Raw genomic sequence first — 13,867 nt, forward strand, 5'->3', positions numbered from 1 at the left:
ACAACTTTCACACAATCTGGCAACCCATATTATCAGTCCTTCAATAACGCACATGCGCAGTACACATTTTGCGTTATAGAAGATGTCATTTGTTCGAAGACTCCTCTCAAGCGCCCCCAAAACTGCAACATTTTACCTTCTCAAGTATGTGCGAAGTTTCTTAACGACACCACAGTGATTTGTTCAGTTACTTAGTCACCTAATATAAACAACTTTGTTTGCGTAGTGTTTTTGACATAAGTTGGCTTAGCTAGCTTGCTAGCTTCATGATGCAGCTGCAGTGTTAAGCTATATGACTGCGTTTCAATAACTTAACGTTACCTTAAAAGTGACATGTCGACTATTATTCATGTCAGATAAAAGATATGATTTAATTAAGGTGTCATTTCCTAATGCAAAGATTTAAACGATTAACCAAACGACTTAATTGAATAAACAAAGTATCCCGCCATTGTTTTTATCATATGTGTTTCAAATGGTATTCATTATAATAACATTAATATAATAATGTTATGACCGCGTGATGTACCCATACGTTTACTAATATAAATTTTACTGTGTATGGTAGTTGTCTGACATGTCTTTATGTTTCTTTTCAGTTTATCTTCAGCCAGAGGTCATTCACTGAGAAGATCTAACGTTACTGCCACATCTAACGTTACATTGCGCTACAGCAGCAGCGTTTCCTTTTCTAAAGAACAACCAAACACATCCAGCACTGGTGATGGCCTTAATCTCACTGAATCCTGTGTCAAGGTTTGACTACATCTCACAGTGATTACATTTATAAGTAACAAATAAACTCATCCAAGGCACTGAATGCAAATAATAATCCTCTTATTGTATGATTGTGTTGATTTCTAATGTCCCTGCAGAGGCTTACAGAAATCATGAGTAAAGGAGAGTATCTGAGGATAACAGTGGAGGGAGGTGGATGTTCAGGTTTCCAGTATAAATTCTCAGTGGACACAGTCATAAACAACGATGATAGGTAATGACACCATTAATGTCAGAAAGAACTCCTAATGTGTATTAGTTTTTAGTGGTGTTTCGATATAATTAGCATCGCTGTTTGGTATTGCATATACTTAAAGGGACAGTTCACCCAAAAGTGAAAATTCATTTAATCCTCTATTAATTTTTTTTTTTTTGCTCTGCTGAACACAAAGGAAGATATTTGTTAAGAAGAAAAAAACAGGAGCACCATTGACTTCCATAGTAGGAAAAACAAATATTATGGAAGTCAATAGCTCCCCAGATTGGTTACAAAAATTGCTCAAAAGAAACCCTCATTTTTTCAGAACCTGTGACTTGTTGAAGAAAAGTGTGTGTTACTTTTCTGAGCAACTATTTTTTAAGTGACCACCCAGAACACAATACCAATTTTTTCTCTTAATAAAATGTACAATTTTACACATCATATATCCAAACTAGTGTTGCAGAAATTAAAGGTAAAGTAATACAGTAATGGATTTTCACCTGCATTTACTTCTGTTTCTGCTTCTTATCAGACTGTTTGAAAAGAATGGCACTGGAGTTATAATCGACGAGGACAGTCTGGAGTATTTGAAAGGATCCACAATTGACTTCAGTCAGGAGCTCATTCGCTCTTCTTTTCTGGTGTCAAATAACCCTAAAGCTGATCACGGCTGCTCATGTGGTTCATCGTTTTCTGTCAAGGTCTAAACACTACGACAACTATTTATTATTAAAAGTAATAAAGTTGAGAAGCATTTCAAGCAGAAACATTGTTCACAGTTGATGTATGAAAAAGATGATTAAGTTATGAATAATATAAACGCACAATGTCACACGATGGATCCCACAGCTGTTTGTGTATTGTACATAAAGTAGAATGTAAATAGAGTATTAATAAACTTGAAAGATTATATGGATTCCAATTGTGTGGAGTGATCTTGTTATCCTTAAATGGTGTTGCTCAGTATATTACTGTGCTTTTTATGACTCATGTTATCTTAGCAACTTTTGGATATACAAAATAAAGTAACAGTTTTTTAATGTATCATAATCATAATGATGGTGAAAAGGGCCACTTTAATATTTCACACAAAAAAGGCATCTCAGATTCAATCAAGTAATGTGTATTTTGCATTAAATGATCAGAGGATAAAGAATGAAAGATCATCCTGAATACATTACAAACATTTTGCTTCTTATCATTCTAAATTAAATCTAGTGATCCTAAAGAGATTAGTCATATGACTGTATGTACTGCTGAAAAGGTCTTTGCCTAAAGATGATTCAAGTTAAGTGTGAAAGAATGTTAAAAATCCATTTGTTGTCGAACTGCTCACAGTTTTTCCTACCGAATCATATTGAAATTTAGTTCACTGAGAAATCTTGACATTTGGTTATTGTAAAGATTATAGCTACTCTTACTAAAGCACGTGATATGACAAACAACCTGGTCAGTAAAATTGCTCATGAAAAGGGAACTAAAACACACCCAAAAAGAGACACTTTGCTTTCATAGGCAACATTTGAAATCATTGTATACACTTTAAAACACATTCCTGTAGTTTTAGAAACCGTGATCCTTTTATCCAGATAGCAGATATCTTTTATTTAAAGGGGACTTTTTCCATGTTTAAGTTTTATAATTGGGTCCCCAGTGCTTCTATCAACCTAGAAAATGTGAAAAAGATCAACCCAGTAACTTAGTTTTGTTAAACAATTCTCTGCAAGCATGTGAAAAAATAGATAATTGAAATTTGGCTCCCTTTGTGATGTCAGAAGGGGATAATACCACCCCCTACAGCACTTAGTGCAGAGATCAGCTCATTTGCATTTAAAAGGACACACCCAAAAATGACACATTTTTGCTCACACCTACAAAGTGCCTATTATAACATGCTATGATAAATTATCTATATTGTATTTTTAGCTAAAACTTCACATATGTACTCTGGGGACATTAAAGATTTATTTGACATCTTAAAAAAGTCTTGTGAACTTTAACTTTGATAAATTGGAATTCACTTTTAGTTAAGTAACAAACAGTTGCGCACAATCAATACAAATGAGGTTCTCTTTAAAAGCTGTTTAAAGGATAGTTCACCCAATAATGACCCACAAATGAAAACTAAGGAGGAATGTTTGTAACCAAACCGATCAAGAGCCACATTCACTTCCATAATATTATTTTTTCCTACTATAGAAGTGAATGGGGGCTCATGATCGGTTTGGTTACAAACATTCCTCAAAATATCTTCCTTTGTGTTCATCAGAATAAAGTAATTTATACAGGTTTGTAACAACATGAGAGTGAGTAAATGATGACAGAATTTTCCTTTTTGGTTAAACTATCCCTTTAAGCCAAATTTGATAAAAACTTCAAAACAGTCACATTGTTCCATATAAAAGTAGCTTATTTTGGTCAGAGCTGAACATAGTTGCTTATTACACACAGCCTTTCGATTGTGGCAACGTACGACTTGTTATTGCTATAATAAGACAATTTTGCAAAACTTTAAGAAAAGATTAAAACAGTACGGTCTATACAGCAGCTTGTAAACAATCACATGAGCCTGATTGAATCACCAACACTGATCTTCCTCATAAACCAAATGCCATCCGTCAGCATCTCATTCTGGTAAATCATTGCTATAATTTTAGCACAACAAAAAATGGAATTAGGCAATTGTTTGTAAAGTGTCCATAGATGACAAATCTGTCATGGTTACAAAAACAATCATAAAATTATGTTCTATTAATTGTATCTAAAATGTCTGTAGATAATCATTTTGGCACACACAGAGGTTAATAATGTCCCTTTTCGAGTCCTTTTGTTGGTTTTGTAAGGGATCTCAGATTTTAGAAGGAGAACACAACTGCGCCCATTCACAGGTTTCAGACACAAGAGGTCTATGAGCATTAGTATGAATATATTGTATTGCAATAGGTAGCATTTAAGTATTACCATTAAATCAACACTAAACAACAGATTTATAAATGAAAAGGTTTAATAACAGTACTGACTTAAAGTTACAACTAAAATGGTTACACTACAAATGCATGAAATGGTAAGTAATGTACAAATAACGGTTTCCAATGTATGTGAGATATTAACTGATAATATAAAGAACAGGGAAAGAAAGAAAGTTTAGAAGAAAGAAAGGAATCAAAGATCTTGGCCTAATGGCCTGGGGCCGGTTGCACCAGCTTTGCGAAAGTTACAACGTAGCCTAGTTACGACGTAAATGGGCACTAAGTTACAACTTACGCACTACTAAATGTTTTTGCGTTGCACCATTAAACGTAACAATACGTTGTAACTAAATATTTAGCTACAAAAGCCTCTGTCCATGAATAAAGGTGAGACTAAGATGTCAGCCAGATTTGATCAAATTGATTAGCTCGTAATTATGAAGAACTGCACGTTTGTCAACGAATTTTCAAGAATTGTTTTGTTTTCTTTGTATCCATCAATTAAAATAAGAATTTCATGGCTGAAAATTTTCTTCCTGTTTATTTTCTTCTCCGTGTGTGGGATAGATATTTTCAATTAAAAGTGTAATGTTTTGATAACATGTATACATTTCTTTTTTTCTGATGAACACAAAAGAAGATAATTTGATAAATGATAGTAAACACACAGCTAATGGTTACCATTTATCAAAATATCTTTGGAAAAAGAAATTCATACAGGTTTAGAACAACATGAGGATGAGAAAATGAAGACAGAATTTTTTTTTTGAGTGATAAATTTACGGCCTAATTTTACAGTACTGAACTGTTTTATAAAATTACAGTTTCTTGCTATAAATGGTTGCATGAGTGGTGGGCATGGGGGGAGGAACTGCACTGAAATTACTGAGTGGTATGTGTTGGCCACTTATTAATATGCATTGTCTGCTGGACTTGTAAAGACTGAATACTTTTGAAACGTCATCAGTAGATGGCCAAGTACTGTTCCAATTCAAAGTTAACATCTAGCAAAAAACTGTTATCCTAGATGTAAATCCTAGATGTGTTCCTACATCATACCTTTAATCGAAGACCCTTATAAAAATTAACCATGTTGTCTTGCTTTATTGATTGGCAAAACATGGTTTTACTACAGTAAACGTCTGTTTTGGACTGCATAACTCCTTTAATATAACCATAAATAATGTCCATAAAAGGGTTTGTTCATTCAATAATGCGGGCAAAATCTGCATGAACGTATACGCAGAAATAATATTAAGGACACTGCACGATAGTGAAACCTTTAGTTAAAGTCGATTAATATTTCTGTTTTTAATTAAATAAATATTCTATGTTAAATTGGCTCTAAACAGGCAATTTCGGTCCCGGACGCAGCACTGGAAGAAGCACTTTACTTTAATCTTTTATATCTTTATTTACTTTTATTATGTTATTATTGGCAGAGGCGCGTGTCCGTCTCTTGAATGCTTTGTGATCATGTGATTATTCAAAGTGATTCAGTGGTGTTGTTTTGAATCTTTGAAGTCTGAGTTGTCTTCACAGTTTCAGCACAGTGAATGTGCAGCATCCTCTTGGGTGTTCTGATTGACTGATGCCTGGATGAAGAGCTTTCCATCAGTCATGGAGCCTGATCCTCCTGCTTACCTCCGTCTCAACTTTATTTGCTTCTGTAATATGAATTACAGATCCAGATTAAAATGCAGATTAAAATGATTGCAATATATCAAAATTTAACATATCATATCTAATGTTTAGACCTAAGAGAGAAAGTTTCTGCAACACACACACACACACACACACACACACACACACACACACACACACACACACACACACACACACAGAAACACACACACACAGAAACACACACACAGAAACACACACACACACACAGAAACACACACACAGAAACACACACACACACACACACACACACACACACACACACACACACACACACACACACACACACACACACACACACACACACACACACACACACACACACAGAGCCCTGGACCACAAAACCAAAAAGTCATATGGGTACATTTCTTAAATTGAGATTTACATATCACCTGAAAGTTAAAAAATACGCTTTCCGTTGATGTTTTTTGTTAGGAAATATCAAATTATTGGGCCAAAATACAACTATTTTAAAATCTGAAAATTGAGGGTGGCCAAAAAAAACTAAATATGGAGATTATCACCTTGAAAGTAATCACCAAATAAAGTCCTTAGCAACTTCATCCACTTATAAAAATAAGTTTTAATATATGTACGGTATGGAATTTACAAATATCGTCACAAAACATGATCTTTACTTAATATCCTAAGTATTTTCAGCAAGAAAAATCAATAGTTTTGACTCATACAATGTATTGTTGGCTATTGCTATAAATATACCTGTGCGACTTATGACTGGTTTTGTGGTCCAGGGTAACATTTGTTATTGACAACTGCGGTCAGGAAAAATTAGACAAGACAAAGTGCAAAAAAACAACAGAGATCTACTTACATGAGTTGGTCATCTAACAACATTCCATCAACTGTTTTTACTATCTGTAAAACAAACTGAACTCACAGAAGAAGTTAAAGACAAAACTTATGACAATTTCACCTTATGTCACGATCCTGCCTCAATCATTCATGCTTTTCTAGTCTTTTGTCAGGATCGTGACAACGTTACTTGTTTTGTGTGGAAGCACATGTCATTGTTTGCTTTGGTGTTAATTGGGTTAATTATTTTGCTATTGTTATATGCCCCACACCTGTTGCCCCCATGATAAGCTAATGTTTGCTGTCCTGTGCTGATTTGTTTGTATGTTTCCTGTATAAAGTCTATGAAGTCTAGTTATTTAAAGTTTAGTTTACTGTTAAGTTTATAGTTCAGTTTAGGCTAGTATGTTTAGTGTTTGCCTAGCTTTACATTGTTCCTTTTCGAGAACAGTCTCTCTACATTGCGTTTGAAGCTGACGCTATGTGAGCCTTTCCCTTTTATGATTTCTCTAAAGCTTTTTCACAGCGCCAATGTAATGGCCAATGCAGGCCAATGCTCTCTACTTCTGCTCGGCCGTCTGGAAGTCCAAGACTTCCAGGACGTCAGGCGGCCCTGTCCCGCCTGCATGTTCTCTTCGAAGTCCTCGCTTCGGGCTAAGCCGGAAGGGTCGGACACCCTGGAAGTCCAAGTTGAAGACCCTGGAAGTCCAAAACTTCCAGGATGGCATGTGGCCCTGTCCCAACTACGCATATGCTCCTGAGTCCTTTCTTTGGGCTCGGGGGGTAGGGTAGGACACCCTGGAAGTCCAAGACTTGCAGGACGGCAAGTGGCCTTGTCCCGCTTGCACGTATGCTCTGGCCACCTCTCGTTGGGATTGGCCTGTAAGGTCAGAGACCCTGGAAGTTTAAGACTTCTAGGACGGCAAACATCCCTGTCCCCCTTGCGCGTATGCTCTGGCCACCTCTCGTTGGGATTGGCCTGTAAGGTCAGAGACCCTGGAAGTCCAAGACTTCTAGGACGGCAAGTGGTCCTGTCCCGCTTGCGCGTATGCTCTGGACACCTCATCCGGCTTGACCAGTAGGGTCGGAGACCCTGGAAGTCCAAAACTTCCAGGAGAGCAGGCGGCCCTGTCCCGCCTGCGCATCCGTTTCTGAGTCCTGTCTTTGGGCTCGGCTGGTAGGGTCAGACACTCTGGAAGTCCTAGACTTCCAGGACGGCAGACGGCCCTGACCTGCTTGCGTGTATGCTCTGGACACTTCTCGTCTTAGCCAGTAGGGTCAGACATACTGGAAGTCCAAGACTTCCAGGATGGCAGGCGGCCCTGTCCCGCTTGCTGGTATGCTCTGGACACCTCTTGTCGACCTTGGCCAGTAGGGACAGACACCCTGGAAGTCTAAAACTTCCAGGATGGCAGGCGGCCCTGTCCCGCTTGCGCGTAAGCTCTGGACACCTCTCGTCAGGCTCGGCTGGTGGTCAGAGACCCTGGAAATCAAAAACTTCCAGGATGGCAAGCAGTCCTGTCCCACCCAAGACTTATCATCAAGCTTGGATGGTAGAGTCAGAGACCCTGGAAGTCCAAGACTTCTCGTCGGGCTCTGCCTGTAGGGTTGGAGACTCTAGAAGTCCAAGACTTCCAGAACGGCAAGCGGCCCTGTCCCACTTGCGCGTATGCTCTGGACACCTCTCGTCAGGATTGGCCGGTAAGGTCAGAGACACTGGAAGTCCAAGACTTCTAGGACGGCAAACGGCCCTGTCCCCCTTGCGCGTATGCTCTGGACACCTCTCGTCAGGATTGGCCGGTAAGGTCAGAGACAATGGAAGTCCAAGACTTCTAGGACGGCAAACGGCCCTGTCCCCCTTGCGCGTATGCTCTGGCCACCTCTCGTTGGGATTGGCCTGTAAGGTCAGAGACCCTGGAAGTCCAAGACTTCTAGGACGGCAAGCGGCCCTGTCCCGCTTGCGCGTATGCTCTGGACACCTCGTCTCGCTTGATCGGTAGGGTCGGAGACCTTGGAAGTCCAAAACTTCTAGGATGGCAGGCGGCCCTGTCCCGCTTGCGCGTATGCTCTGGACACATCTCGTCAGGCTCGACTGGTGGTCAGAGACCCTGGAAATCAAAAACTTCCAGGATGGCAGGCAGCCCTGTCCCGCCCAAGACTTATCATCAAGCTTGGACGGTAGAGTCAGAGACCCTGGAAGTCCAAGACTTCTTGTTGGGCTCTGCCTGTAGGGTTGAAGACCTTAGAAGTACAAGACTTCTAGGATGGCAAAAGGCCCTGTCCCCCTTGTGCGTATGCTCTGGCCACCTCTCGTCAGGATTGGCCTGTAAGGTCAGAGACCCTGGAAGTCCAAGACTTCTAGGACGGCAAGCGGCCATGTCCCGCTTGCGCATATGCTCTGGACACCTTGTGTGGCTTGACCAGTAGGGTCGGAGACCCTGGAAGTCCAAAACTTCCTAGAGAGCAGGCGGCCCTGTCCCGCTTGCGTGTATGCTCTGGACACCTCTCGTCAGGCTCGGCTGGTGGTCAGAGACCCTGGAAATCAAAAACTTCCAAGATGGCAGGCAGCCCTATCCTGCCCAAGACTTATCATCAAGCTTGGACGGTAGAGTCAGAGACCCTGGAAGTCCAAGACTTCCAGGATGGCAGGCGGCCCTGTCCCGCTTGCGTGTATGCTCTGGACACCTCTCGTCAGGCTCGGCTGGTGGTCAGAGACCCTGGAAATCAAAAACTTCCAAGATGGCAGGCAGCCCTATCCTGCCCAAGACTTATCATCAAGCTTGGACGGTAGAGTCAGAGACCCTGGAAGTCCAAGACTTCTCGTCGGGCTCTGCCTGTAGGGTTGGAGACCCTAGAAGTACAAGACTTCCAGGATGGCAGGCGGCCCTGTTCCGTTTGCGCGTATGCTCTGGCCACCTCTCATTGGGATTGGCCTGTAAGGTCAGAGACCCTGGAAGTCAGAGACTTCTAGGACGGCAAGTGGCCCTGTCCCGCTTGCCCGTATGCTCTGGACACCTCGTCTGGCCTGACCTGTAGGGTCGTCAGACACTCTGGAAGTCCAAGACTTCCAGGATGGCAGGCGGCCCTGTCCCGCTTGCGTATATGCTCTGGACACCTCTCGTCGAGCTTGGCCGGTAGGGTCAGACACCCTGGAAGTCCAAAACTTCCAGGATGGCAGGCGGCCCTGTCCCGCTTGCCCGTATGCTCTGGACACCTCTCGTCAGGCTCGACTGGTGGTCAGAGACCCTGGAAATCAAAAACTTCCAGGATGGCAGGCAGCCCTGTCCCGCCCAAGACTTATCATCAAGCTGGGACGGTAGAGTCAGAGACCCTGGAAGTCCAAGACTTCTTGTCGGGCTCTGCCTGTAGGGTTGAAGACCTTAGAAGTACAAGACTTCTAGGATGGCAAAAGGCCCTGTCCCCCTTGTGCGTATGCTCTGGCCACCTCTCGTCAGGATTGGCCTGTAAGGTCAGAGACCCTGGAAGTCCAAGACTTCTAGGACGGCAAGCGGCCCTGTCCCGCTTGTGCATATGCTCTGGACACCTCGTGTGGCTTGACCAGTAGGGTCGGAGACCCTGGAAGTCCAAAACTTCCTAGAGAGCAGGCGGCCCTGTCCCGCTTGCGTGTATGCTCTGGACACCTCTCGTCAGGCTCGGCTGGTGGTCAGAGACCCTGGAAATCAAAAACTTCCAAGATGGCAGGCAGCCCTATCCTGCCCAAGACTTATCATCAAGCTTGGACGGTAGAGTCAGAGACCCTGGAAGTCCAAGACTTCCAGGATGGCAGGCGGCCCTGTCCCACTTGCGTGTATGCTCTGGACACCTCTCGTCAGGCTCGGCTGGTGGTTAGAGACCCTGGAAATCAAAAACTTCCAAGATGGCAGGCAGCCCTATCCTGCCCAAGACTTATCATCAAGCTTGGACGGTAGAGTCAGAGACCCTGGAAGTCCAAGACTTCTCGTCGGGCTCTGCCTGTAGGGTTGGAGACCCTAGAAGTACAAGACTTCCAGGATGGCAGGCGGACCTGTTCCGCTTGCGCGTATGCTCTGGCCACCTCTCATTGGGATTGGCCTGTAAGGTCAGAGACCCTGGAAGTCAGAGACTTCTAGGACGGCAAGTGGCCCTGTCCCGCTTGCGTGTATGCTCTGGACACCTCGTCTGGCCTGACCGGTAGGGTCGTCAGACACTCTGGAAGTCCAAGACTTCCAGGATGGCAGGCGGCCCTGTCCCGCTTGCGTATATGCTCTGGACACCTCTCGTCGAGCTTGGCCGGTAGGGTCAGACACCCTGGAAGTCCAAAACTTCCAGGATGGCAGGCGGCCCTGTCCCGCTTGCGCGTATGCTCTGGACACCTCTCGTCAGGCTCGACTGGTGGTCAGAGACCCTGGAAATCAAAAACTACCAGGATGGCAGGCAGCCCTGTCCCGCCCAAGACTTATCATCAAGCTGGGACGGTAGAGTCAGAGACCCTGGAAGTCCAAGACTTCTTGTCGGGTTCTGCCTGTAGGGTTGAAGACCTTAGAAGTACAAGACTTCTAGGACGGCAAAAGGCCCTGTCCCCCTTGCGCGTATGCTCTGGCCACCTCTCGTCAGGATTTGCTTGTAAGGTCAGAGACCCTGGAAGTCCAAGACTTCTAGGACGGCAAGCGGCCCTGTCCCGCTTGCGTGTATGCTCTGGACACCTCGTCTGGCTTGACCAGTAGGGTCGGAGACCCTGGAAATCAAAAACTTCCAGGATGGCAGGCGGCCCTGTCCCACCCAAGACTTATCATCAAGCTTAGACGGTAGAGTCAGAGACCCTGGAAGTCCAAGACTTCTCGTCGGGCTCTGTCTGTAGGGTTGGAGACCCTAGAAGTACAAGACTTCCAGGATGGCAGGCGGCCCTGTCCCGCTTGCGTATATGCTTTGGACACCTCTCGTCGGGCTTGGCCGGTAGGGTCAGACACACTGGAAGTCCAAAACTTCCAGGATGGCAGTCGGCCCTGTCCCGCTTGCGCGTATGCTCTGGACACCTCTCGTCAGGCTCGACTGGTGGTCAGAGACCCTGGAAATCAAAAACTTCCAGGATGGCAGGCAGCCCTGTCCCGCCCAAGAGGCAGAGCCCTGGAAGTCCAAGACTGTAAGCGGCCCTGTCCTGCTTGTGTGTATAATCTGTACACTTCTCGTCCAAGACTTCCAGGATGGCAGACGGCCCTGTCCTGCTTGCGCGTATGCTCTAGACACCTCTCGTCGGGATTGGCCGCTTATGAAACATTTTGAAACAAGGTATTTAGATATTTTCATAATAAATAACTATAGGGCCCTGGCCTGTGAGCCAATAACCCACATTACAGGGCAGTACCCTACTTCTAATTGCATTAGTTAAGTGTTTAATTTAAAAAAAACTTGTTGGCCTTTACATCCGTTTTAACGTATTTACACAATGTATAATAATCTCTATTAAAAAAAATAAATCTATTGATTATTATGTTAGAAAAATTGGTAATATTACAAAACAAGGTCTTTACATTAGATGCTTAGGTGTTTTAAAAGTAGGCCATTCCTGTCTTTATGCCAGTCCCAAACCTTGACCCACCCGCTACAGAGTGCACACCGCATTGTGGGCATGAAGCTGATAGTCATGCACAGAGCAGCACTGCACCCAGCGTAAGGAAACAAGCAAATCTATAACAAGGACCTTCGAGCAACCTAAAGTTTTGAGACGATTAAAGTATTTTTTTTCTTTAATATATAAACTGAACTGAACTATATATACATACATATACATACATATTCACACACATACTGACTGTATATGCTTTAGTACTTCTAATCATATTTGGTAGCGTTTCTTTTCAAAAAATGTTTGGCTTTACATCTGATTTTTTAATTAGTTTACACAACGCAGTATAATTCTAATAAAAAACCATGTAAATTAATTATATTATCTTAATGCTTCATAAGGTAAACATGTTTCCCCTTTTACCTGTCTTGCAGTGTGTTTTAGAGTGTTTTAAGGTTTACCGTTCTTACCCTCACCACAGAATAAGTCATGTGCAGAGATGTAACTTTTACAGAAGTTTCTCCCTAGAAGACACAGCATTCAGTGAGCAGAGACTTTAACCTGTGGCAGATGACACAAAGATGCACTTCCTCAATAAACACTCAAGTGACCACTGAATAATAAGAATAATAATGTGAATATAATTTAATTTAATTCAATATTGTCTGTCCATGTGACACTTAAGACTTTCAGACGACATCTACTGCGACAGGCATTTGGTATTGACAACTCTGTCCAGCAAAAATCAGACAAGACAAAGGACATTAAGTACAATTTTTACTATCTGTTAAAAAATTAAACTCACAGAAGAAAACAAGATAAAATATGACAATTTTATCATAAGTATTGTACAGTGGGTCGACATGGCTGGCATGTTTTGAAAATAATTATTTTTGCGCGTTTGATTCCTAAATAGTTTTGGGACGTTTTAAAACAAGGTATTTAAATATTTTATGGTAAATAACTATAGAGCTCTGCCCTGTGAGCCACCCACCCTTCAACAATTCAACATCACAGGGCAGGACTCTACATCTAATCGAATTTGTTAGTATTTCTATTTTCATTTAGTGTATACACATTTCTATTTTGCGTAATTATCATTAATTTAATAAACATGTCAAGTATTATATTAGCAAAAGCAATGTTATCAAATGGTGTTATTGTTACCATATTACTACATCACAAAGCAGGACCCAACATCTAATCGTAGTGTTTTGTTATTTATTTATTTATTTATTGCCTTTATCTGCCTTTTGTGTTCATTTACTTGACGCAGAATCATTTCTGATTTATAAAAGTAAGTCAATTAATTATCATAAGCGCAAAAGTTGATGTTTAAAAACAAAGTGTTTACTATGCTTACCGTATGTGTTTCAAAAGTAGGGCCATTCCTTTACACCTTTACAGTGAAAGCTACTTCTCTTCTCTACTGAAAAAAATTTGGTTTAAGCTGGTTTTGCAAGCTTTGCCAGGCTAGGACCAGCTACTGCCACCTTAAACCAGCTAAAACCAGCTTAAACCAGCTGCCAGTTTATGCTGGTCTTAGCTGTATTTTTCTGTAGGATTAAACGGGTCCCTGTGGTGAAAAATTGCCGTAAGGGCACAGTCTTATACAATGTGGGCTCGTTTTGAAAATAATTATCTATGCGACGTTTGTTTGATGATTGATTTTAAAAAAATAATTTTGGACGTTTAAAGGCATTTCAGTATTTCATTGTAAATAACGCTTTGTTAAGCGATTCGTTTCCAAAACTTTTCGGGTCAATTAACACGACGCATATATCTCTGTATCTCTAATAAAAACTCATGAATTATTTATCATAATTATGAACAAAAGCAGTTACCGTTTACACAAGTGTATTTTTCTAATGCTTAATAAGG

The 13,867-nt window shown here is 41.9% G+C and overlaps 1 protein-coding gene across 1 annotated transcript; it reads left to right on the plus strand.

Moving 5' to 3' along the window:
* On the plus strand, nt 1–1,895 carry LOC129418079 (iron-sulfur cluster assembly 2 homolog, mitochondrial). Its single transcript, XM_055173001.2, has 4 exons — nt 1–144; nt 600–756; nt 876–991; nt 1,512–1,895. The coding sequence occupies exons 1-4, from the start codon at nt 83–85 to the stop codon at nt 1,684–1,686; spliced, it is 510 nt and encodes a 169-aa protein (XP_055028976.2). The 5' UTR covers nt 1–82; the 3' UTR covers nt 1,687–1,895.
* The last annotated feature ends 11,972 nt before the right edge of the window (nt 1,896–13,867 follow it).

The sequence above is a fragment of the Misgurnus anguillicaudatus genome, unplaced genomic scaffold, assembly GCF_027580225.2.
Source record: "Misgurnus anguillicaudatus unplaced genomic scaffold, ASM2758022v2 HiC_scaffold_28, whole genome shotgun sequence".
In the NCBI taxonomy this organism is placed as follows: domain Eukaryota; kingdom Metazoa; phylum Chordata; class Actinopteri; order Cypriniformes; family Cobitidae; genus Misgurnus; species Misgurnus anguillicaudatus.